The sequence below is a fragment of the Heterocephalus glaber genome, unplaced genomic scaffold (assembly GCF_053883595.1).
Source record: "Heterocephalus glaber isolate CG9 unplaced genomic scaffold, H.glaber_assembly_v1.0 deba00001444, whole genome shotgun sequence".
Taxonomy (NCBI): Eukaryota; Metazoa; Chordata; class Mammalia; order Rodentia; family Bathyergidae; genus Heterocephalus; species Heterocephalus glaber.
This window is the reverse complement of record NW_028258297.1, coordinates 28,415,706-28,439,515: the sequence shown is the minus strand read 5'-3', so window position 1 is coordinate 28,439,515 and position 23,810 is coordinate 28,415,706. Positions and strand designations below refer to the sequence as shown.

Here is a 23,810-nt window from a genome sequence, read left to right as displayed (position 1 = left end):
TCTAAACAACCCAATATCAACCAATGAAATTGAAAATGTAATTAAAAACTTATCAACTAAAAAAAGCCCGGGCCCTGATGTCTTCACTGCTGAATTCTACAAGACATTTAGAGAGCGAGTGCTGCCACTACTGTTTAGACTCTTCAATAAAATTGAAAGGGAAGCAATACTCCCAAATTCATTCCTGAAAGCAAGCATCACCTTGATCCCAAAAGCAGAGAAAGACCCAACCAAAAAGGAGAACTATAGGCCAATCACACTAATGAACATAGATGCAAAAATCCTTAATAAGATACTGGCAAACAGAATGCAGAAGATCATCAAGAAGATCATACAACCTGATCAAGTGGGATTCATCCCAGGGATGCAGGGATGGTTCAATATACACAAATCCATCAGTGTAATACACTATATCAATAGAGCCAAGGACAAAAACCATAGGATTATCTCCATAGATGAAGAAAAAGCATTTGAAAAAAATCCAACATGCATTTATGATAAAAACCCTACAAAAAATTGGAATACCTCAAACTGAGAGAAGCAATCTATGAAAAACCAACAGCCAATATCATACTAAATGCTCAAAAACTGAAATCCTTCACACTAAAATCAGGAACAAGACAAGGATGTCCACGTTCACCACTCTTGTTCAATACAGTTCTGGAAACATTAGCCACAGCAATTAGACAAGAGAAAGAAATAAAAGGAATAAAGACAGGAAATGAAGGAGTCAAATTGTCATTATTTGCAGATGACATGATACTCTATATAGAAGACCCCAAGAACTCCACCAAAAGTCTTCTACACTTAATAACCAAATTCAGTCAAGTAGCTGGTTACAAGGTCAACACACCAAAATCAATAGCTTTCCTCTACACCAATGACAGACTCACTGAGAGAGAAATAGGGCAAATAATTCCTTTCACAATAGTATCCAAAAAACTGAAATACCTAGGAATCAACCTAACGAAAGAAATCAAAGACCTCTTCTCTGAAAACTATGGCACTCTGAAAAGAGAGATTGAAGATGATATCAGAAAATGGACAGACATCCCTTGCTCCTGGGTAGGAAGGATTAATATAGTGAAAATGGCTATACTTCCAAAACTGCTATATAGATTTAATACAATTCCAATTGAGATCCCAGCAGCATACTTCATGGACCTTGAGAAAACAATTCAAAAATTCATTTGGAGCAAGAAGAGACCCAGAATAGCAAAAGCAATTCTAGGTAACAGAGACATGGCAGGGGGCATCACAATCCCCAACCTGCAACTCTACTACAAAGCTACTATGATAAAAACAGCATGGTACTGGCAAAGAAAAAGGCTTGAGGACCAGTGGAACAGATTAGAAGATGCAGAAACAACGCCAGACACACTCAGCCATCTCATCTTCGATAAAGGAGCCAAACACCCTCACTGGAGGAAAGATAGCCTCTTTAATCAATGGTGCTAGAAAAATTGGGCTTCAACTTGCCAAAGATTAAAACTAGACCTATAGCTCTCACCATGCACTCAACTAAAATTGAAACGGATTAAAGATCTAAATATTAAAATAGAAACTCTGAACCAGTCGGAACAGAGGTTAGGTAGAACTCTTCAAGACATTGGTGTAGGAAAAGATTTTATGAACAAAACCTCAGTTGCTTGTGAACTAGCACAAACAACCAACAAGTGGGATCTCTTTTTATTAAAAAGGTTCTGTATAGCAAGAGAAACCACCAGCAGTGTGAAGAGACAACCCACAATGTGGGAAAAAATCTTCACCTGCTCTTCCTCAGACAAAGGTCTACTATCTCGAATCTATAAAGAACTTAAAAAGATCAGACCTCCCAAATTTAAAGACCCAATCCAAAAATGGGCATCTGAAATGAACAGACATTTCTCACACAAAGAAGTAGAAATAGCAAATAAATACATGAAAAAATGTTCAACATCACTGGTCATTCGAGAGATGCAAATGAAAACAATGCTGAGATTCCACTTCACTCCAGAAAGAATGGCTGCTATCATGAAATCCACCAATAACAAATGCTGGCGGGGCTGTGGGGAAAGAGGAACCCTGCTCCACTGCTGGTGGGAGTGTAGACTGGTGCAAGCACTGTGGAAATCAGTACGGAGATACCTCAAAGAACTAGGACTGGAAGTCCCATTTGACCCCACTATTCCACTGCTGGGGATCTTCCCCAAAGAATTAAAAGAATCATACCACAGTGATATATGTGCGCCCATGTTCATAGCAGCATAGTTTGTGATACCTAAAACTTGGAAACAGCCCAAATGCCCATCAACTGGAGACTGGATAAAGAAAATGTGTTTTTTTAATAAAATGGAGTACTACTCAGTCATAAAAAATGAGGAATTAGAGACATTTATAGCTAAGTGGATGCACATTGAGGCGATACTCTTAAGTGAAATAAATAGGACACATATGTATAAATACCAAATAGTTTCTCTGGTGTGAGAAACTGAAAGTGTAAATAAGGACTAAATGTATAATAGGTAATGTGAAATAGGAAGAAAAGGGGCAAAGGGGAAGGAAGTGGGAGGGCTAGGGGAAAGGATAGAAGGGAATGGGATTAATATGAGAAAATGGAAAAATAGGAACAAAATCTTTGTAAATAGGGAGGACTGGAGGGGTTGAAGGGAGGGCTGGGCAAGGGTGAAAAATAAGAACCAAGAGAAACTATGTAAAGGTGCAAATGTCCAATGATGAATGTCATTATATTGTATAACTAAGATGTACCAATGCTTAGAATGAATAATCAATGCAAAATAGGAAGAAAAGGTCCAAAGGGGTAGGGGTAGTGGGAGAGGCAGGGGAAAGGAAAGAAGGGAAAGGAAAAAAGATGAGAAATGGAAAAAATGGAAATAAAGTCTTTGTAAATAGGTAAGGGTGGAGGGGGTGAAGGGAGGGCTAGGAATGGGGAAAAAATAAGAACCAAGATGCATTATGTAAAGGTACAATTCCCAATGAGAAATGTATTTGTGTTGTGTACCTAAAATGTACCAATAACAGAATTTAACAACAAAAAAAAACTTTGACAAGAATATTCAGATCATTTTGTTCAGTTCCTACCAGGAAATTGCTCTGATTTGTATCTATTCTGCCATACCAAAAAAAGGAGAATATTTTGTATGCCCTAAAAGAAAGTTAGTTGGAGCCCGGTTAAAGTATTAGTTAGCAGAACTTTATTAATTGCTTTTCTATGTAAGGCATAATTACCGTGTTTAACAGTGTCCTAGGAAGTAAGTAGTAGTCACGTTGAAAGAATATGGATTAAGAGTTAATGTAGTAAATAACATCAAAAGTTATGGATATTGTTCAGGATTATGATTGCAAAATGGAACACTCTGGAATATATCTGCAAAGATGTTGTGGTGTTTGTTTGATGGCAATATAGTTCTTGTGACCCTAATTAAATTGTATTTTAATTATGACTAATGTGACTATGTTTTAATAGCATTAACACCCATCTTTGAGCTTTGTCTTCTGACACAAGGTGTAACTCACCCAAGTATCCAGCTAATAAACAAAAGCTAAATGACGTTAGCAACATTGACAATTGTAGGCCAATATGCAAATGAGAGACAGTGGGTATCAGGTACTTTTTCTTCCAAAACCGACATCTGGAAGCTAATATACTTTCTGAGACTCTAATATCAAGAGCTTTTTGAATTCTTTGTATATTGTAGATACTGGTCTTCTGTCTAAGGAATAGCTGGCAACGTTTTTCATTTTTTTGTCTCTTCACACTGTGGGTTGATTTTTTTTCTGTGCAGAAGCTTTTTAACTTGATATGATCCCAATTTTTGATTCTCAGTACTATTTCCTGTGCAGCCATAACTCTGTTCATGCCCCCCACCCCGCACTGTGGTCACCATCCACATCTAAATATAATCAGCCTTATTGTCTTTGTTGTATGTAGGCCATGGGGCAGGGTTCCAACAGGCTGTTGGACTTGATCTCCACAGGTGTGAGTTCTGGTTGTTCCCTTCTCTCCCCAGGCATTGTCCTCATCCAAGATCAGATCAGTTGGTTGGATCTTCCCCATGCCAATGAGAAGCAAAATACACAGAGGCCTTGCAGTTGGTGGGTGCCCATGCCCTTTCATCAGGGGACACCACAGGAGTGGCAGAAGCCTGAACGGTCACACTAAGGGGCAACATGTGTCTGGCGCAAGCCTGCTTGCTCCCACGGTGGGCCATGCAGCTTCTAAAAATCTTGAAACATCGTTCGTTAAAATATTGGGGTGTTTTTCCCAATTCCCAGAGGAATAAAAATAGAAGGAACAACTTTTCTTATTCCCAAGAAGGTCCTTTCAAACATTACTTAGTTTATGCTACTGAGATGACTCTTGATGGCCCCTGAGGCAGCTTCAAGCACTGGACTGCTGGCCAGTGAAGTCAATCTTGTGATTGGAGAGGTGGATCTTTCAATCTCACCCAATCAGTAAAGGAAAAGTGTTTGAGACCAAGTTTAATCCTGGTGATTTAATTAATGATTTAATTAACAGACTGATTCAGTGGAACTTCCATAAGAAAGCTAAACATGGGTTGAAATAAACAGGGATATTCAGTGATGAAATATTTACAGCTGTAGCTAATGATGAAACAGACTTTGAGAAACAGAATAAAGATCCTAAAAGTTTGTCACATTGTTGGGTTGAGATGCAATAAATCATAAGGAAAGAAAAGAGAAGTGGTTCCAGGAAATTGCCATCCCTTTTCAGTTCCCCTCAGTGATGAAGAAACACAAACTAAAGTTTGAGTCACTTGATTGTCCAAGAAGAAAAAACAATTTTCCTCAGCTAAAAATAAGCAAAACAATTTTTTTCTTTTATTCTCCTATATTTGCTTTCTGGTCTTGAGTATTAACAATCTTATACCCTCTTATTTTCTTTGATTTCTTCCACTCCTTTGACTTGTTTAAGTTTGTAGATTATAGTGTATACTATGACTTTGAATAAGGAGTGTTGAGATAGTAGAAAGAAAAAAAGAAGACTGAAGCCAAAATTAAGTATAAACAAAATAAAAAGTAATAGGGGGTCAGGGATTTAGCTCAGTGCCATTGGGCTTGTCTGGCAAGCACAAGGTCCTAAATTTGATTCCTTGTACCAAAAAAAAAAAAAAAAAAAAGGAAAAAAAGTAATAGGAATAAAAAATCATAACAAGAGTAGAATTATGGGTGGGCTCAAGTCAGATTTGCAGACACATGTAAATTATTTGAGACTGTTCAAGGAATCAACCAACAACTAGCAATTGAGAAGATAATGACCACTATGAATTGAAATAAAAGCATTCACTGCATGATTAGACAGAAAAAACAAACATCATTTTGTTTGGGCCAGACCTCTTCTTTTTTTTGTATTAAATTCTTTTATTGGTACATTGTAGGTATACAACACAATTACATTTCTCACTGGGAATTGTACCTTTACATAATGCATCTTGGTTCTTATTTTTTCCCCATTCCTAGCCCTCCCTTCACCCCCTCCACCCTTCCCTATTTACAAAGACTTTATTTCCATTTTTTCCATTTCTCATCTTTTTTTCCTTTCCCTTCTTTTCTTTCCCCTGGCCCTCCCACTACCCCTACCCCTTTGGACCTTTTCTTCCTATTTTGCATTATCGATTATTCATTCTAATCATTGGTACATCTTAGGTATACAATATAATGACATTCATCATTGGACATTTGCACCTTTACATAGTTTCTCTTGGTTCTTATTTTTCACCCTTGCCCAGCCCTCCCTTCAACCCCTCCAGTCCTCCCTATTTACAAAGATTTTGTTCCTATTTTTCCATTTTCTCATATTAATCCCATTCCCTTCTATCCTTTCCCCTAGCCCTCCCACTTCCTTCCCCTTTGCCCCTTTTCTTCCTATTTCACATTACCTATTATACATTTAGTCCTTATTTACACTTTCAGTATCTCACACCAGAGAAACTATTCGGTATTTACACATATGTGTCCTATTTATTTCACTTAAGAGTATTCGGGCCAGACCTCTTTTAATGGAGACATATTATTTTCTATTATCTATTATTTTTATATACTTATTGTCCATTTGTACTTTTTTTCAGTTCATTTGCCCTTTTATTGATTGGGTTTTCTGATTTTTAGGTATTAATTTTCTTTTTAGTTCTTAAAATATACTAGATATTAAACATCTATCAGAGGAATAACAGGAAAATATTTTTTTCCAATCTGTAGATGGTTCCTTCATTTTGTTTGTTGTTTCCCTGCTAGCGAAAAAGTTTAATTTAATGTTGTTCCATTTGTTGATTATTACAATTATTTCTTGTGCCAATGGCATCTAATTCAGGAAGTCTTTGGCTGTAACTATGGCTTCATGTTTTTCCACTATATTTTCTTCTAGAAGTTTCCAAGTTTCATTTATTATACTTAGGTATTTGACCAATTTTGAGTTGATATGTGTATAGGGCAAGTGATGGGGTTCTAATCATCTATATATGGATATACACTTTTCCCAGCAACATTTCTTTAAAAGACTGTCTTTCCTCAAACACATTTTGGCTTATATGTCAAGAATCAGATGCCTTTAATCGTGTGTATTTGTTTCTATGTAGTCTTTTCTATTCCACTGGTCTATGTGTATAGTTTTAAGCCAGTACCATGCTGTTTTTGTTAGTATGCTGTTGGTGTTATGGTTTAAATCTAAAATCCTCTCTAAAAGCTTCATGAGTTCAGAGGTGGGGTTTTCGGAAGGTGACTGATTCATGGGCACCCCATGTTGATCAGTGATGATGAATCCATAGCTGAATCTGTTTTAGGATTTGGGTCTAGTTTTAAGAATAGAGTCACTGAGGCTGTGACCTGGAAGGCTCCACCTTCCTCCCTGGCTCCTCTATTCTTTCTGTGCTTCCTAGATATCATAGCATGAACAGCTTTCCTCCTCTAGTCCTTTCCACCATGCCCTTCCTGCCTTGGAAACAACTAACTATAGACTGAATCCTATGAAAATTTTGAGACAAAATAAATCTCTCCTCCTTAATTTGTGGATGTATATTTTTGTCCCAGTTAAAAGAAAATTACTAAGAGATATTTTAGTACCAGACAAATGAAGTTTCTGTTATATCTCTATCTGACAGTGTGGCTCAGAAGACTTTGCTCCTGGCTTGTGGGTAGTTTGGAAATATTTGGAGATGCCAGTTAGGGAAGCCTTCAGATGCTGTAAGACAAGCTTGATGGGAAATTCTGGTTAGAGCTTAGAAGAATAAAATCCTGATATAAGTGTAGACAAAAAAGTTTGGCTCAGGAGGTTTCAATTGGGAACAGGGACTCCATTGTCAATTGGACTCAAGGCCAAGAGTATGATACTACGTCAAAAAAAAAAAAAAAAGGTCTATATTTAGCCCATACAACAGGACTTTGTAGGAAACAGAGTAAATAAAACAGAAAAATAACTCTCAGAGAAAATTTCAAGGAAGCCCATTGTTTAGGCTGTGACATGCAGATTTCTGCTATTTTCAGACAATTTCACTGTAAGAAGCAGAAAAAAATATTAGAGTCAAAATCAGATGTAAAATGTTTTCAATATTAATAGAAAGGATATGGCAGCAAAGTTGGAACAAAGAAAAGCATGGCTGATATAAATATTAGCATTTTAAAAAATCAAGGATTTTTGCATTAGGGCAATATAAAATAAGCCTTGGGGAGATCAAAGGAATCAGTGACATGCCATGTTTTGTGGGCTCACGTGCACAAAAAGGTAAAGTTTTCATTTAATGATTTCTGTCTGTTGGTGTTGCATTCTGCACCTTCCCTACATTTACTAGTTTTAGTAATTTTTGTAGTTTTAGTAGTTTTTGGTGCAGTGTTAATGTAGAGGATTTCTGTATACAAGGTCATGATCCCTGCAAATGAAATAATTTTCTTTTCAATTCAGATGACTTTTTCTTTTTTCCCTGATTGTTGAATAGAAGTGGTAAGTGTAGACATTCTTGTCTTGTTCTTGATATGAGAGAAAAACTTCCAATTTTTCACAATTTCAGATGATGTTAGCCCTGGACTTAGATATATGTCCCTCATCACTTTGAAGGAAGTTCCCTGTACATCTTACTTGTTGAGTATTTGTCACAAAATACTGTTCAATTTTTTCAAATGATCTTTTAGTGTATATCAGATGATATGGTTTTTCTCTTCTTTCTTGTTATTGTGGTATGTCATATTTATTGATTAGCAGATGTAAAACTATCTGTGCATCCCAAGAGTAAATTCCATTTAATCATAGTGTATGATTCTTTTTATGTGCTGTTAAATTCAGTTTGATTGCATTTCAATGTGAATTTGTGCATCTATGTTCATCAGAAATAGTCATGCAGAGAATCTCTTTTTCTTGTAATGATCTTATCTGACTTTGGGATTAAAATAATATTAGCCATAAAAGCTTGGGATTCCATTTAATTATTTGAGACAATTGGAGAAGAAATGATCACAATTCTTTAAATGTTTGGAGAATTCTTCTGTATTTTATTTCACCAGAAATCAGCACTGAGGTATATTTTCCCTATGGTGTGACCTGCTTACACATTACAAGCACCAAGTCCTACAGGAGTTTAAATCACTAAACCAGGAGAAATCAGGAAAACCATCCTTGCTCAATCATTTGCAGAGGCCACAAAACATCAGTTTTTTAATGTGGAAAGTATAACTTCTCAAATTATGCCTCATTGTAATTCTGGCTCTACCATTTATCATGTATGTTTTTGAGCATATTTATTACATAACCTCCTTTTCAAACATTATTCTTTCTTCTGGGAATTGAACCTTGGGATTCACACACACCAGGTGGGGGAAGCCCCATCCATGCTGAAAATAAAGTCCTGGAGACTCCATTACTGTTTTATTAACAATAAAAATAATAACAGTGCTAATTTTCTAGGGAATTTAATCACATGAGGTAAGGTACTATAATAGGTGCTTAACTTAGAATAATTTCTCAATAAATATTAGCTATTATAATTTTTACATAATATAAAGGGCTTAAGAATCTTAATGATCACTTTTCTCTCTTTTCTTCTTTCTCTGCCTTTTTCCTAAGGTGGAAGAAATCTAAGGTAGCCATGTAGTGATCCACTTTAATTTTATTATACATGTACTTGACAGATTTAATTACATATAAGTAAAATTTTAGCACATGATATGTGTACTTGAATAATATGTTTAGATTTATTGAGTTGCTAGTTTTTAAAGGTAATATATGTGTCTTTTAAGCATTATTTTTCTTTACATGTTACTAAGATTTATTCACATTAATGGTCACATCATTTTTATTCACTTTTATACTATTACACCTTTATACATTAAGTTCTTAAGACAATCTATAGAATAGTCTTCCTTTTATAATCCTATAAAATGTATCAAATACATAATATCAACATCTTTTTAATATTGACTGATTTAGAAATATAATTCAATTATGCATTCAGTTCATTAATTCCTCTTTATAAAATCAAAATGGGTACTAACGTATTATTTAAATTTGTTTCTCAAGGTATGGTAAAGAGTAAATTTTCTGGATCATCCCATTGTGGCAGATTAGGTTTAACATAATAAATCCACTCCAGCATTTGTATTTCCCTGAGCCTTTGAATATTCTCATCAACAATAAACCAAAGAATATCAGGCATCTCTAACTCATTCACAGTGTAGGGGTAGATTAGAAGGTCATAGAAAAACCCAAGGTGAAACACGGATAACTAACACTGTAAAATCATCATATGCTTATCTGCAGCTGACAACTGTAACGCTTTTCTATGGCTGATGATTGTAAGATCATCATATGCTTACACGGTACCACATGCTTAAAAAAAGGTACCCTACTGTATCCTTTATGCAAGTGTTACTCTTTTATAAAGTGTGTGCTGATCTCTTAGGAAAGTGTTACTCTTTCTAATGTGTGTGCTGATCTTGTCCTCTTCCAAGAAACAAAGGCTGAGACCCTAATTGGCTGGCACACACTAATCAACAAAATAGTTTGCCCCTCTAGGATGGACCTATCTCATACTCAGCAGGCTTCCCAACTAGGATGCCCTCATCTTCCAGCGCCCTTTTGCTCTCCTTGGGCTTTTTCTGCATGTGCCTCACTTTAAACAAACTTTCACTTCCACTTTACCAGTCTTAATCCCCATTTTCTGCTAAGAGCTCCGTCCACTTCTCCTTTCCTCACTAGAGTGAGGGCAAGGGCTCAAAGAGAGGTGGAAGGTCATGACAGGGAATTCCTGGTCCCCACTCCCAGACACAACAACAGAGGGTCATCTTTTGATTCATACTTCTGCCAACCAATCAAATAAACTATTAAAATCTTTTTAACTCCCTGAGCTGCAAATTAAATTCAAATTAAATTCAGAATCTCTACTTAATGGGTCCATATCAACAAACTCGGCCTGAATGTTTTTGCCACCATTATCCCATTCCTCTACTTGCTCAACAAGCCTCTGCTTTTAAGAGTTAGAACACTCAAGAAGTTCTTTAGGAGAAGAGCAGACCTCCTCCTGGGTCACGCGGTATACCTCACTTTAGGAGCCCTCTGGGATTTAAGTCTGGCTCTAGGACTAGAGACGGAAGTGGGTGCATTGTCTTGCTTCTTAACAGTATCACACAACACAGGATCGGTTTCCTCAGGTATAGGAGGGATGGACAACACTGGGGGAGGGTAGCGATGCTTCTGTCACTGTGGGTGAGAAATCTCTTCCTTTGGCAAAATAATTTCATTAGATTCTAGGAGCTTGATGTCCCTAACTTTGTCAGTATCCTCCCCAACATCTCCATTCTGATGTACAGGATCCCATCCTTTTCTGATTAGTCCTCACCTTTCCTTCAGATATCCTTCAGGCTGAGCATTAAATGTATGCTGTATTACAGCCAATCAAATCATGTTTGGGTTTCTGCAATCTCACCCCTGCTGTTAAAAGATAGAAAATTCTCCTTCAGGATGCACTTAGAAATTTTTAAATTATTTATGAATGTCTGGAATTGAGAATTTGAATCTTTGAGCTCCTTATTTTCATGTATTTATTTACCTTCACACTCAGAAGACTGTAGATTTTTTTATGCCTGATTTGAGCTCATTATTTTCACTTACTGGTTTTTTCAGAGATGCTACAAGGAACCAGCCAACACCATTATATTTCCCACTCTGCCAAAAATATTCAAAAGTATCATATAAGGAGTCACTAAATTCCTTGCATCTCACCAGTGGTGAATTGGGATAATCAAATGGATCTACATTGCACATTATTTTAAACAAATCACATCATAGACTATTGCTACTCTGCGCAGTATTAGAAGAAGAGACCATGGCAACTTTAGGCCTCATCAAAGTAGAGCATCAGCTCCAAGAACCACTGAAGCCCTTCAGAATCTCATCTTTATAATTCTTTCTCTAGAGCCACTCCCAGTACCAAACTCTGTATCAGTCAGTGTTTTTTAGAGAAACAGATTTAATACAATATACAAGTATATGTATACATTTACATGGCAGCCCACAATGTCTGCCTGAAGAGTCACGTGTGGAAGAAGCACCATCTGTACGCTGGAGATCCAAAAGCTGAAGGTCTGGAGCTCACAGCAGAGCCCTATGCAAGTCCAGATCAGGAAGCAGAAGGGTCTGGGCTGGAATGCTATAGAGTCTGTGACGAAGACCAGGAGACATAGGTCCAAAGCAGGTGCAAAGACTGCAGGTCCTCTCTAGAAACAGAAGTGAGGCTTCCTTCTGTTTTCCCAATTTATTCCTCTCAGGCTACGTGCCCTTTAGTTGGTGCCACTCATACCCCGAGTGGATCTTCCATCTTCAGGAAATCCATTCAATACCACCCACAGCTATGCTAAGCCATTCAGTTGGGTGTTTCTTACTAAAGTTGACAAAACAACTAATTGTCAAAACAATTATCACTGTGAATAATTATATATGAATAAATAAATAACCATGAAGATATGAATAAATCCTTAGAAGAACCCTACCTAATAACACTGAAACATGGAGAAATAAAATCTAAACAAACCAACAATGAGTTAGGAGTTTGAAACTGTAAACATAAAACTGGAAGAAAAGCAATCCCTAAAAAGAGGTGGATTCACTGGTGAAATAAAACAAATATTTCAGAAAAATTGAGATCATTCCATCCCAAACTCTTCAAAAAAATTAAAAGATGAAACCGTTGTCATTAAAAGTTGAAACTCCTTTTTAAATGCCAACATTACACAAATAACAAAGTCAAATATGAGTGCTAGAAAACAAGAAAACTACAAGGCAATATCCCTGAAATGTAAATGCAAAAGTCTTCAACAAAATACTAGCAAACTTATTTCAACAGCATGTTGAAAAGATCACACAACAGGGTGAGATGTGCAGTGGGACACAAGAATGATTCAGATAAGCAAATCAATCAATAGCATACACTATACTAACACAATGAAAGATAAAGATCATATGGTAAAAGTTCAGTAGATTAAAAGGCATTTAACAAAATTTAACATAGTGATGAATACTCTCAGAAAAATAAGTGCTGAAGGAATAGGTCTCAGCAGAGAAAGGGCTACAATATAACAAGCTCATATCATTTTTAACTGTGAAAAATTGCAATATCACCAAGAGGATCAGGAACAACAGTAACAAGTTTATTCCACATACATTTTGATGGTCTAAACAGTTAAGAAAAACACAGTAAAAGGCCTCCAAGTAAGAAGAAAGGAGGAAGTAGAATTGTCTGTCTGAAAATGACATCATCTTGTACAAAGAAAGCTGGAAAGACACATATATGCACGCAAAGTTAGATCAATTAATAAGTTTAGAAGAGTTGGAAGATACAAAATAAATATTAACAATTCAATTGTGTCTCCATACACTAAGAGCAAACTCTCTGGAAAAAACCCACCCCAGTCTGATTTACAAGAGAATCAAATACAAGAAAATGCTTGTTAGTAAATTCAATCAAAGACAACAGATTTGCACACTGAAAGCTATTCAACACTGATAGAGAAATTAATTAAAGAAGACTCCACTCAGGATCCCAGAAAGACCACCTTAATACCTCCAAGGGTAGCACTGTCAATGCTGTGCATGACTTAACAAGCTCCCACAAGGTCCCACTACACCAAGAACCAAGCTTCCATTATATGAACGCTTGGAGGCCATGCTAGATCTAAACCATAACAAACAGAAAACTATCACTTCACATCTGCTGGGATGATTGGTATCGCAATCACATGAGTGGTCAAGGATTCACAAGACAGGAATAAAAAGAAAGCTTTGTGCACTGTTGGTTGCAGAATAAACCAGTAAAGCCATTGTGTAAGACTTTAGGGGATTCTCAAAAAAAGAAAATAGAAGTACTATATTCTCCAAAAATCCCATTTCTGTGAATGTGTCCAAAAATAATAAAAGCACTATTTATAGCCATCTGTGCTCCCATGTTCACTACAGTATTTTTTATAGTGGTGAAGACATAGAGACAGTCTGTTTGTTCATAGGTGAATTGATAAAATATGAAAATGTGCTTTATACTCAAACACACATATACCACATATACATACTTAAATATTGTTCCACCATAAAATGGCTACTGTCATTTGCAACAGCACGAACAGGGCAGACATTAGACTGAGTGAAATAAGTCAACAGAGAGCTATAAATACTGCATTATCCCACTGGTGTGAAGATCCTTGAAAAGTCAACAAAATAAAATCAGAAGGTACAGGGCCGGGGATTTAGCTCAGTGGTTCCGGCTCCTGCCTCACAAGTGCAAGGTCCCAAGTTCAATCCCCAGTACTGAAAAAAAAAAAAAAAAGTACAATGATTGATAAGCACTGAGGGGTATATGGAAAAAGAAGATATTTAATCAATATAAATGTTCAGTTAAAGATCATTAAGTTCTAAGAAATTAATGTGCAGCATAATGACTATAGCCGCAATATTACATAATTTTAATTTGCCTGTGGAGGTCTTACATCTTAGCACACAAAAATGCTAACTATGTTAGGTAATGGATGTTTTAATGGTAACCACGTCACAGAATATACATGTATCAAAGCATTACATTGTAATGTGACTTAAATATGTATTATTTTATTTGTCAATTACACATCAATAACAACCAAATGAGAAAAAGAGAAAAAAACCCCAGCCAAGTGGAGGGAGCACTTCATAAAATTTTATCAGTAAATAAACCCTTATCAATCAGGTAGACATTAAAAATAAAGCCTTCTATGTGTGCACAAAAGAGGTCTCCAGTGTAGTCTATGGAACATGGAAAATACTCACTACTCATTTTGTGATGAGAAAATGAATGAATAAACAGATAACTGTGTGGACCAATTTTCTCCTAAGTGGAGTAGTTGACTACCTACCCCAAAATTCTATGACACTCTCACTATAACGATGGATGTCAATCCAACCCGGTTCCCAGAGAGTGCTTGATTCATAAGTAGATCTTCATCATCTCACAAACTGAAAGTTGTGATATATCACAAAATATATCATTCCAGCCCCATTGATGACGATTATGTTTATAATTATGATGAGAGGCCAGCACAACACAACGCTCAGTATTATCACTGGGCTCACCTTGAAGCCAGAATCTGAAAGTGAGAAAAAAATATGAATGTATTTTTTTCTGACAATGCTTTGAACAGGGTTAGAGATAATAAGGGGCCTTGGGTTGCATTCTAGAGGTCAAGGTCAAATATTCCCAACTCAGCTCTTCCTCACTCCTCATGCAATTTCTCCTCCACCTGCATCTCTGGCATTTCCCTCACAAACTGCCAAACTCACACCGTGTTCTCACATTATTGCATTAACTGCCCTCCCAGAAGATATCCCAGAGGATCTCCTCTATGTGTTCACCTTAGGTCTGGTTCCAGGGGACCATCAATGCATAGGTTTTCCTTACATGCCAAACAGATTCCACCTGAAACCATATAAAAATATGGTTTCTTTTTTTAATGGAATGATTTGGAGATAAGAAGAATGAGTTAAAGAATGTATTACTGTAATTTCAGTCAAAAATTTTAATTTTATTCACTTCTAATTTTCACATAAAAAGTTGGGGATGAAGTATTGTCACTGTGTATTCACATAGTAAATATGAGGGTCAAAGTTGGTGATAACTGAAGCATTTAAGTGTTTTAAAAAATTATATGAATATAAAATATTAGAAGACTAGCAGAATTAACTATGTCTCCTAACTCAATTTTCTCTCATCTATAGTGGGAAAAAATAACAATGTGTCATTGGGTTCACATGATGATTTAAAAAAATGATAAAAAATTTTAATCCAGTACCCTACAGTTCATACAAGAGTGAGCTCTTTCAGTACCATAGTGTTGGTAGCTAGACTATCCTAAATATCCTCATGACCCAGGAGCCAGGTTTCCTTTATCTAACTCTGTACTCACGTGGCACTTTCATTGTATGGTGTATGGTCAATCCATTGCCAATGTCTCTGACCCTCTGGATCTGAGAGTCCTACATAATATAAAGGTCTTATTTTCAGATGCTGGATGATGAAATCCTAATAAAAGGGGAGAAAGACATATCCTTTGTAGTATTCAGTAGTACTGTTCTTTTTTTCAATTTTTCATGGTTTTAAAAATTTCAAATGAATATTTTAATTATACAAAATTATGAGGTACAGTGTGATAATTGGTGACATGTATACAATGACCAAGTCAGTTTGGTTAACAATTCCTTCTCTTTGAACTTTAAGAGAATGTTGATTAACACATAATTGTACATATTTATGGGTAAACTGTAATATTTCAATTGAGTTCTCTATGGTCAATCAGAAATAGGAAGATAAGGAGAGGAAAAATACACAAAACAGCCAGTGCTCAGACTCCGTTATCTCTGACAGTACCTGCTCCTCCTTGGTGTTGATCACCAGCAGGTTAGCTTTCATGCTACGGCAACTCTCTGCACTTTTATTCCAGGATTTTGAATCAGTAGAAAAAAAGTAGCAATGGAAACTAAATGATTTCCAATCCTTTGGGCAACAGCTCCAGGCCTTCCCTTTGTTGAAAGAAGGACATATAAGTAAAAACTGCTTTCAAAGCTGTGTATATTATTGAAAGGAAGGACCAAGGGAGACCACATGGAATTTGGAGCTCACATCTTCATGTGGACATAACAAGAAGCCCCACCTCTCAGACGTTAAGGAACTCAAGTCTACCTGCATCAGGCAATATTGGGTCAGGGCCCATTTCTCCTGCTATAGTAGAATCAGAAAAAAACACAGTACTTAAAAAGGTCCAAGGTTTAACAGAAGTAACTTATCATACCAAGAACCAGGAAATTCTGAAATTTAATTTTAAAAGATCATCAATAGATGTCAACAAAGAAGATTACAAATGTGAGAATTATGAGGAAAAGACCTTAATGCAACCTTGATAAAAATGCTTCGTGAGAAAGTGAAATTATTCTTGAAACAAATAAAAAAATAAAAGGCCTTAGCAAAGAAATAGGAGATGACAAGGAGGTTCAAATGGAAATTTTATTATTGAAAATACAATAATCTTTTAAAAGCTCAGTGGTTGGCCTCAATATCAGAATGAAGAAGGAAGAGAAATCAAGAAATCATCAGGCAAAACAATAGAAACTGCAAACTGAACCACAGAAACAGAATAGATGCAAGAAAAATAAAGCCTTATATTGTGACCCTAAATGTGCATATAACAAACAGAAGTGGTGCAACGTATGGGCAGTAAAAAATAATACATGAGAAAGGAGAAATGGAAAATATGTTATTATAGGTGGTGACAACTGCAGAAAATCAGGAACTATACAGGACTCAAAAAATCATCAACCAGCAGAATCTAATGAACAATTTTATAACACTCCACTCAACAGAACAATCATTCTTATATAAAAGTGCCCAGGGAGCATATGCCAAGATAGACAACACACTTAGACATAAAACAAACCTCAACAAATATAAGGTAATTTAAGTCACGTAGTGAGTATTCCCCAATCTCAGTGGAAGCAAATTAGCAATGAATAAGGGAAAGGAAACAAGAAAATCATCACACACTGGGAATGAAATAAGACACTTCTAAATAATCCATGCCCAAAGAATTATAAAAGGAAATGTTAAAAAAAACTATTATCCTAAATAATGATGAAAATATAACACACAAACATTTGAAGGATACATTTCTTCCATAAAAGAAATGAAGGCTCTTCAGAGAAATAGTTGATTTCAGAATAGAGACAAGAAATACGCAACAAGTCTGGAGTATTTTGTATGTAGTTCCAGAAAGTAAAGAAGTGATAAATCAAATAATAATGTGATGTGTGTATGTACCTATGTTTAAAGGAATACAATTCATCGAAGCTAAATCTTGGAATTGGCCTATATGCCCATCAATGGATGAATAGATAAAGAAAATGTAGCACATATACACAATGAAGTACTACTGCTGTTAAGAAAGATAAACTTGAGGCATTTGTGGGAAAATGGATGTACCCTGAGACCATAATGTTAACTGGAGTAAATCAGACACACAAGCTTGAACACGGTATGGTTTCCCTTATATGAAAACTTTAATAGGCTAGAAGAGAGAAGAAAAGAAAAAGTTGTTATATTTGAAATATTTCTGCTGTTGGCCTCATTCCAGTATGGTATGAGAGCTCACTTTGCAGAATTTACATTTCTTTGGATATGTTAAGGTCTTTACTGTTTAATGAGAATTATCTATTATGAGAAAAGAAGAAAAAGAAGAAAGAAGAAGGGTAAGGAGGAGAAGGAGAAGGAGAATAAATAAATTCCTAGAATAAAATAATCTATGAAAACGGAGAGTAGCTCAGTGGAGTGGGTGCCTAGATTTAGAAGGGAGCGATTAGGAGATGGTATCTAATAGGTATGGTGTTTTGATTTGGGATAACAAAAATGACCTAAGTTTGATTGTGGTTAAAGTTATAAAACTCTGGCAATGTGCTAAAATCTATTGAATTCCACATTTTAAATTTATAAAATGTGTGGTATATAAATTTTAGTTCAATAAAGTTGTTTTAAAAAAGAAACAACAAGAAATAAAACAAAAAAACTCCCATTGATGGTAATATCTCAACGGGAAGAACAGCCAAGTGAAAGAGCTCCCAAAGGCCAAATCTAGAATAAAAACATGAAGCACAATTGGATTAAAATCCATACATCCATGAGTACATGCAGATAAAAATGATGGAATAAATTTAAAAATGGAATAGAAGAGACAAATATCACGGTCACCACAAGTTGAAATAAACTATGTAGGCATATCTGGTGGCTAATATTAGAAGTGTTATTTTGGTCAAACATTATGGATATTTTTTCAGGGATGTTTTTGTGTGAGTTTAACACTTACATTTTGGACTTGAAGAAAGAAGATTGTCCTTCATAATGGGAGTAAAGACCATTCATTTAGTTAACAATCTCAATAAGACAATATAATGCACCCACCTCCCCCAAGCAGGGGGAGTTCTCCACCTGGCTACCTCTGGGCTTCATCTGCCACAATGGCTCTTGCTGGTTCTTCAGCAGAGTGCCTTTGTCAGAGACTCCTGCCTGCTGGTCTGAGACCTTAGCCAACCCTTAAAATAAATTATATTCCTTTTTTTCCCACTGGTTCTGTTTCTTTGGGGAATCCTGAAAAACACAATACTGCACCTACAGCTCAGGGAGCATAAGTCCACAACCCTGAATTGTGATCTGTGAGGACAGGGTGGAAAGGAAAAGAAAAGAAGAGCTTTATGGTAGAGAAGCTTGGCAAATTCTACTTAGTTATGTGATCAAAGTCAACATTAATAGTCAACTTCATTTTGATAACATATACCCTTGAAATGAAGTGAGAAGAAAAAAGCATTTTATAACTGTGACCTGTCCCAAAAACTAGTAACCCCAGTCTAATCATTCTAAGCATCATATTGCAGTAGAGAGATACCCAGAATATATAAGAGCAGTATTCCTCAAAACTGTCCAGATCATCAAAAACAAGGAAAACCTAAGCCATCACAGCCAAAAGGAGATTAAAGAGACATGAAAACTAAACAGAATGTAGTACCCTGGCTGGAATTATGATAAGAGGAAAAAATCATGAAAAGCAAGTTAGAATAAATTGTCAATGTTGGGCTGAGAATGTGCCTCACTGGTAGAGTGCTTGCCTAGCATGCTTAAAACCATTAGTTCAATTTCTAGATGAAAAAAGTCATGAACTCTAATTAATGATAATATATCAATATTTGTTCATTAGGAGTAACAATCACCTGTGATGTTAATAACAGGAAGTACTCTGTGTGCAGGGTGTGATTAAAATTGGATCTTTTCATGTCATATGCTCATCTGTCCTGTAACTACAAAAATACCCTTTAAAATATAGTATTTATTTAAAAATTGAAGTAATTACCCACAATAGAAGAGTCATCATCTTCATTTTAATCAAATGATTATAACAGGGATAGGAAGGGAAGAGTAGTGTGGAGAGAAAGTTTAGAAATGAACAAAGGCTGAAGAAGGCTAGAAGCATTATCACCTGTGTCATAATCCAGTCTTACACAGACAAGTTAGGTATAAATAGAAGAAGTTTGGGTTCTGTATAATGATACATTTGTAGCTTATAATAGTCATGAGAGTCCTCGTCTTAGTATGAGCTGCCTGGGAACCTTAATGGAGATACTAACTTGGGATTCTTACATGCTATTTCCAGCAATTGCATTCTATGCACAGTGAATTTTACCTTCTGTGGTTGAACTGGCTTTTATACATTCCAATTCTGGGTGTTTCTGTGAGATTTCTAAGAGAGTCTTCTTTTCTTGAAGAACCTGAGAATATTTTTGAAAGAAAACTGAAAAAGAGAATAAGAACTATTTGTTTTCCTCCTTAGCATTATGACTGTGTTCTCTACTTACAATCTTCTCTTTCTTGCATTTTTCATACAAACATTTACAAATGCCCAATTACTGAAGTACAAGGAGTCTGACTGGAAAAGCTTTCCCATCACCCCACAATCAGTAAAGTCCTAATCCTACCACCATTGAAACCTTAAAAGTTTCCAGAAAGTGCTGAAAGATCAGTGGTTGAAAGAGGGCATGGCACTTCCATGATGAGTCTAAAGACGCTCATCCACATTCTTCCTCAATACTCAATGTTAAACATATACAAAGGGTAAATATTAGGAGATGTGGAGTGAAAGGCGGATAAATACTTTCAGTTAAGGGTTACACAGCCTGGGGCTTTGTAGGAAAGTAGATTTAGCTAATTATGAATAGTTTTAGGTTAACTCAGAGAATGGAAAATTTTAAAATAACTCAAAATTGATCAAGAGCACATTATTCTTTTCTCCTGCTTTCTTTTACTTCTCTCCATCCCAACTGGCTTTCACTCCCAGTTCACACTCTCCTGTCTCTGTCAATTTAAAATGAACTCAACTCTTACCTTAGAAACTGAATTTCTCTTTTTCCTTTACCTCCTCTTTGCTCCTTGACCCACCACATTCTGGCTTTTACATCCACAATTTCACAAAAACCGGAACATCCTAAAACCAATTATTGCTCATCTTCCTACTGGATGTCATGCAATACTTGACCACAGTTCTCTTCCTTCTCTTCTCTTGGGTCACTGCTGTTTTCTATTCCTTTTTTTTTTTTTTTTTGGAACTGGGATCGAACTCAGGACCTTGTGCTTGCCAGGCAGGTGCTGGTGCCACTGAGCTAAACCTCTGGCCATGCTGTTTCCTATTTTTGCTGCTGCTTCTTATACTCTTTTATAAGTTCCACTTCTCTGTTCACCTCTTTTGAAATGGAACATTCCCTATAGTTCCATCCTTGTCCCCAGTTCATATTTAATCTTGTCCCTGAGTGATATCAGATATCCTCAAATTGTTACTTTTTTGGAAGTCATGTGAATGATTTTACTCATTCTTGATACACACAGCTTCTGAAGTTCTGTTTCCCACTAGACATATACCTGTGAGGTTTAACTCAACATACCTAAAACTAAAATCATTGTTTCCCAACCCAGGGTAGCTACTCATCTATAGTTGCTCCCTTCTTGAATAACTTCGTTTGCTGAGTTCACCAAGTCAAGATATTAGAGTCACACTTTGGCTCTTTAGAACTTTTAATCCACAGATCTAAATGTTCATCAATGCCTGCTCCGTAATTCTATCTCCTTTTCATTCAAAACTTAATGCATTTCACTAACATCATTGTCTTTAGGTCAAGCTCTATTTTAACATCAGATTATAGATTAGCAATTTAACTTCTTTCTTTACCTCTAATTTTCTCCTCATAAATATATTTTCACACTTATGTAAAAATATACTATGAGTCAATTTTTTTTAAATTAACTATGAATCAAATTTTATTGTATCATTTCCTTCTTTAAATTCTTCAATATCTTTCCAAGACTGTGAAACACTGAAAAAAATGGCCACAATTTTCAACCCTACCTGTATCCACACCACTTTCTATGTGACTTTGAGTCTCCTCCATTCATGAAATGGGATCGATTTCTTGACTACTGACTGTAAGACTTCCTTCCCTTGGCCAACAGAATGTGCAGAAGCAGCACTGCACTAATGCAAATTGAATCTTCATTCGTCCTTAATAGACACAGCTCCAGATGTCACCTTCTGTAGGAAGGTCTACAGTCTCCCCTGCCTACTTGTAACCTCTCAACTCTCCCCATACAATGCTGTAAGCACTGATGCGTTTGACTCTTCAATTTTTTTTTAAATCAAAGGATGTGTCTGTTTCTGGATTTTCTACCTGACATATTATGGTATGTTGTCCATTATACCAAATAGCTATTACTACTTAGGGAATGACTACATGAATGAATAAAATGTGTATTTGAAAATTTAGTAATTTTAAGCTTGGTATAAAAATTTGAACTTTTCTGAAAGGCTAGATAAGCAGATATCCACATACTTGCTAAATAAGCTTTTACATCTCACACATTTTTGGGCAGGATAGAAATAACTAGAAGCATATCATTGGAGAAGTTGTCCTGAAATATTTTTAATAATTTTTCTGTCCAGCTGATCATCTCAATGTATCAGTGTCTGTGCACTCAAATTCATCTGGCTTTCTACAGAGATGATTCCCCATAGATTTGACTTGACAACACCAACACATCCATACACATTCACACTTCAGTTGCTCCAATGAGAAATGATTTCATGTTTTTAGAGGAAAGTAACTAAATCCAAATAAAGAGGAAAATACTTAATGGTGTCCTATAAATTGTATATCCCTGGAGAAAAATTTCTTGTTCAGATGATGAAATAAACCCATTGTCAAATGTCAGTTTTCAATGGACATCTCTTTGTGTAAAGCAGTCCGCTCTTGTTGACTCTGCTGGTGTACTTACTGATGAAAGCAACAAGAAGTGAAATTGCCAAGAGTAGCAAAAGCATCAATGATGATGTGAAAAGCAGCTTGGGAAAACCAGGATTACGTTTGCGAGAAGTGGTCTTCTCTTTGTGAGCTAAAGGAGAAACCAAATTAGTTTCATCAGTAAGAATTTGCATTCTAATTTTCTCTTCCTCGTCTTCTTCATTTGCATGGCATATAATTTCTAATATCACAGAATTTGAAGTAATATTAAAATAACAAAGAATAATGTTGATTGTAAAAACTTTAAAAATTTGTACAAAAGTATAAATTCTTTCCACTGAGAAAAACTGTTGTTAATGCTTTTGTATCTATCCTTTTAGCAATTTTAAGTGAATGTACATATATGTGTATTGTATCACATTGTGGATACTCTCTCTATATATTAATTTCTGAACTACTTCTTTTATACTCATAGCATGAACATTTTTCATATCAGCATATTTTGTTCTTTAATACACTTTAATTGCACAGTATTTCATTTAATATTTAAATAATTTCTTATATTGTTTACAACCTTAAAGATTTATGTGCTATTATCAGATAAATCTTTATCATCTCATTTCATCTTTTAGTTCAGTATCTTTAGTTGTCACATCATGGTTCAGTTTTGAGCACCTACCTAGCATGTGTACAATACTACCCTGGATTTAGACCCCTGCAGCGGGGGGGAAGGGTTTCTTCAAATAATATTTAATACCAAATAATATTTAAAAACATTGTCCTGAAGTTATGAAATATTGTCAAGTGGGTAAAAGTAAACCTCAGGATTATAGAACATAATTTCCCTTTTGAAAATATATATACACACAATTATGTATATTTTTGTATTTAAGGATACATAATAATGTGTAAAATATGCTTTACTCTAAATATTAAGAGAAAAGAAAGTATCGTGAATTTTCATTTCCACTATGCATCTCTATAGCTCCTGAGCACTGAACCACAGGTCACTCAGCCTGCTGACACTCGTGTGCTTCAGGGACTCTCAGACAACCAGCAACTAGCATCACCCCTTCCGGGTTCACAAACCCTCTGTCCAGCCAGCATCTAATCATTAATTCCAATCCCTAGAAATAGCTTCTTACCATTGGGAGACAATGAGTTGGTGCCTGAGGACTTGGATTCAGTTTTGAACCTCACTTCAGCATAAGTGATTTCCAAAGCCATGTCGAGAAGAGACTTCCAGCTTTTTCAGAAAATGTTTCATCTTTCCCCTAAACATCTTATACATGAGGCTTAAACATGGTGATAGTTTCCCCAATCATTCACCAAGATGAGAGCAGTGGAGTAAAGGTCAGTAGCCTGGGAGGAACCTCATTAGAACTGGAAACAGCAATGTGGAATCACTCAATTCCAACCAGAGGTCCCATCACCAGGCCAAGCACAGTGACGATTGTTGGTGTTAAACATATGC

General features: G+C 35.9%; 1 protein-coding gene across 4 annotated transcripts; it reads right to left on the bottom strand.

The window, feature by feature from the left end:
* Positions 1-9,051: 9,051 nt before the first annotated feature.
* On the bottom strand, positions 9,052-23,810 carry LOC101702313 (C-type lectin domain family 4 member A). 4 transcript variants are annotated; one of them, XR_015452351.1, is made up of 7 exons: positions 23,482-23,810; positions 22,371-22,487; positions 19,735-19,842; positions 15,885-16,036; positions 15,424-15,539; positions 14,377-14,607; positions 9,052-13,798 (listed from the first exon to the last, which is right to left on the bottom strand). XR_015452351.1 is itself a non-coding variant. In XM_087214159.1 (7 exons), exons 1-6 carry the CDS (start codon positions 23,561-23,563, stop codon positions 14,915-14,917), a joined length of 597 nt encoding a protein of 198 aa, XP_087070285.1. In that variant the 5' UTR covers positions 23,564-23,810; the 3' UTR covers positions 14,489-14,607; positions 14,873-14,914. The 4 variants fall into 4 exon arrangements, 3 of the variants coding, with proteins under 3 accessions (XP_012922762.1, XP_087070285.1, XP_087070284.1); XM_087214159.1 differs by lacking the exon at positions 9,052-13,798 and adding an exon at positions 14,873-14,936 and having other exon boundaries at positions 14,489-14,607; XM_013067308.3 differs by having other exon boundaries at positions 9,052-14,607.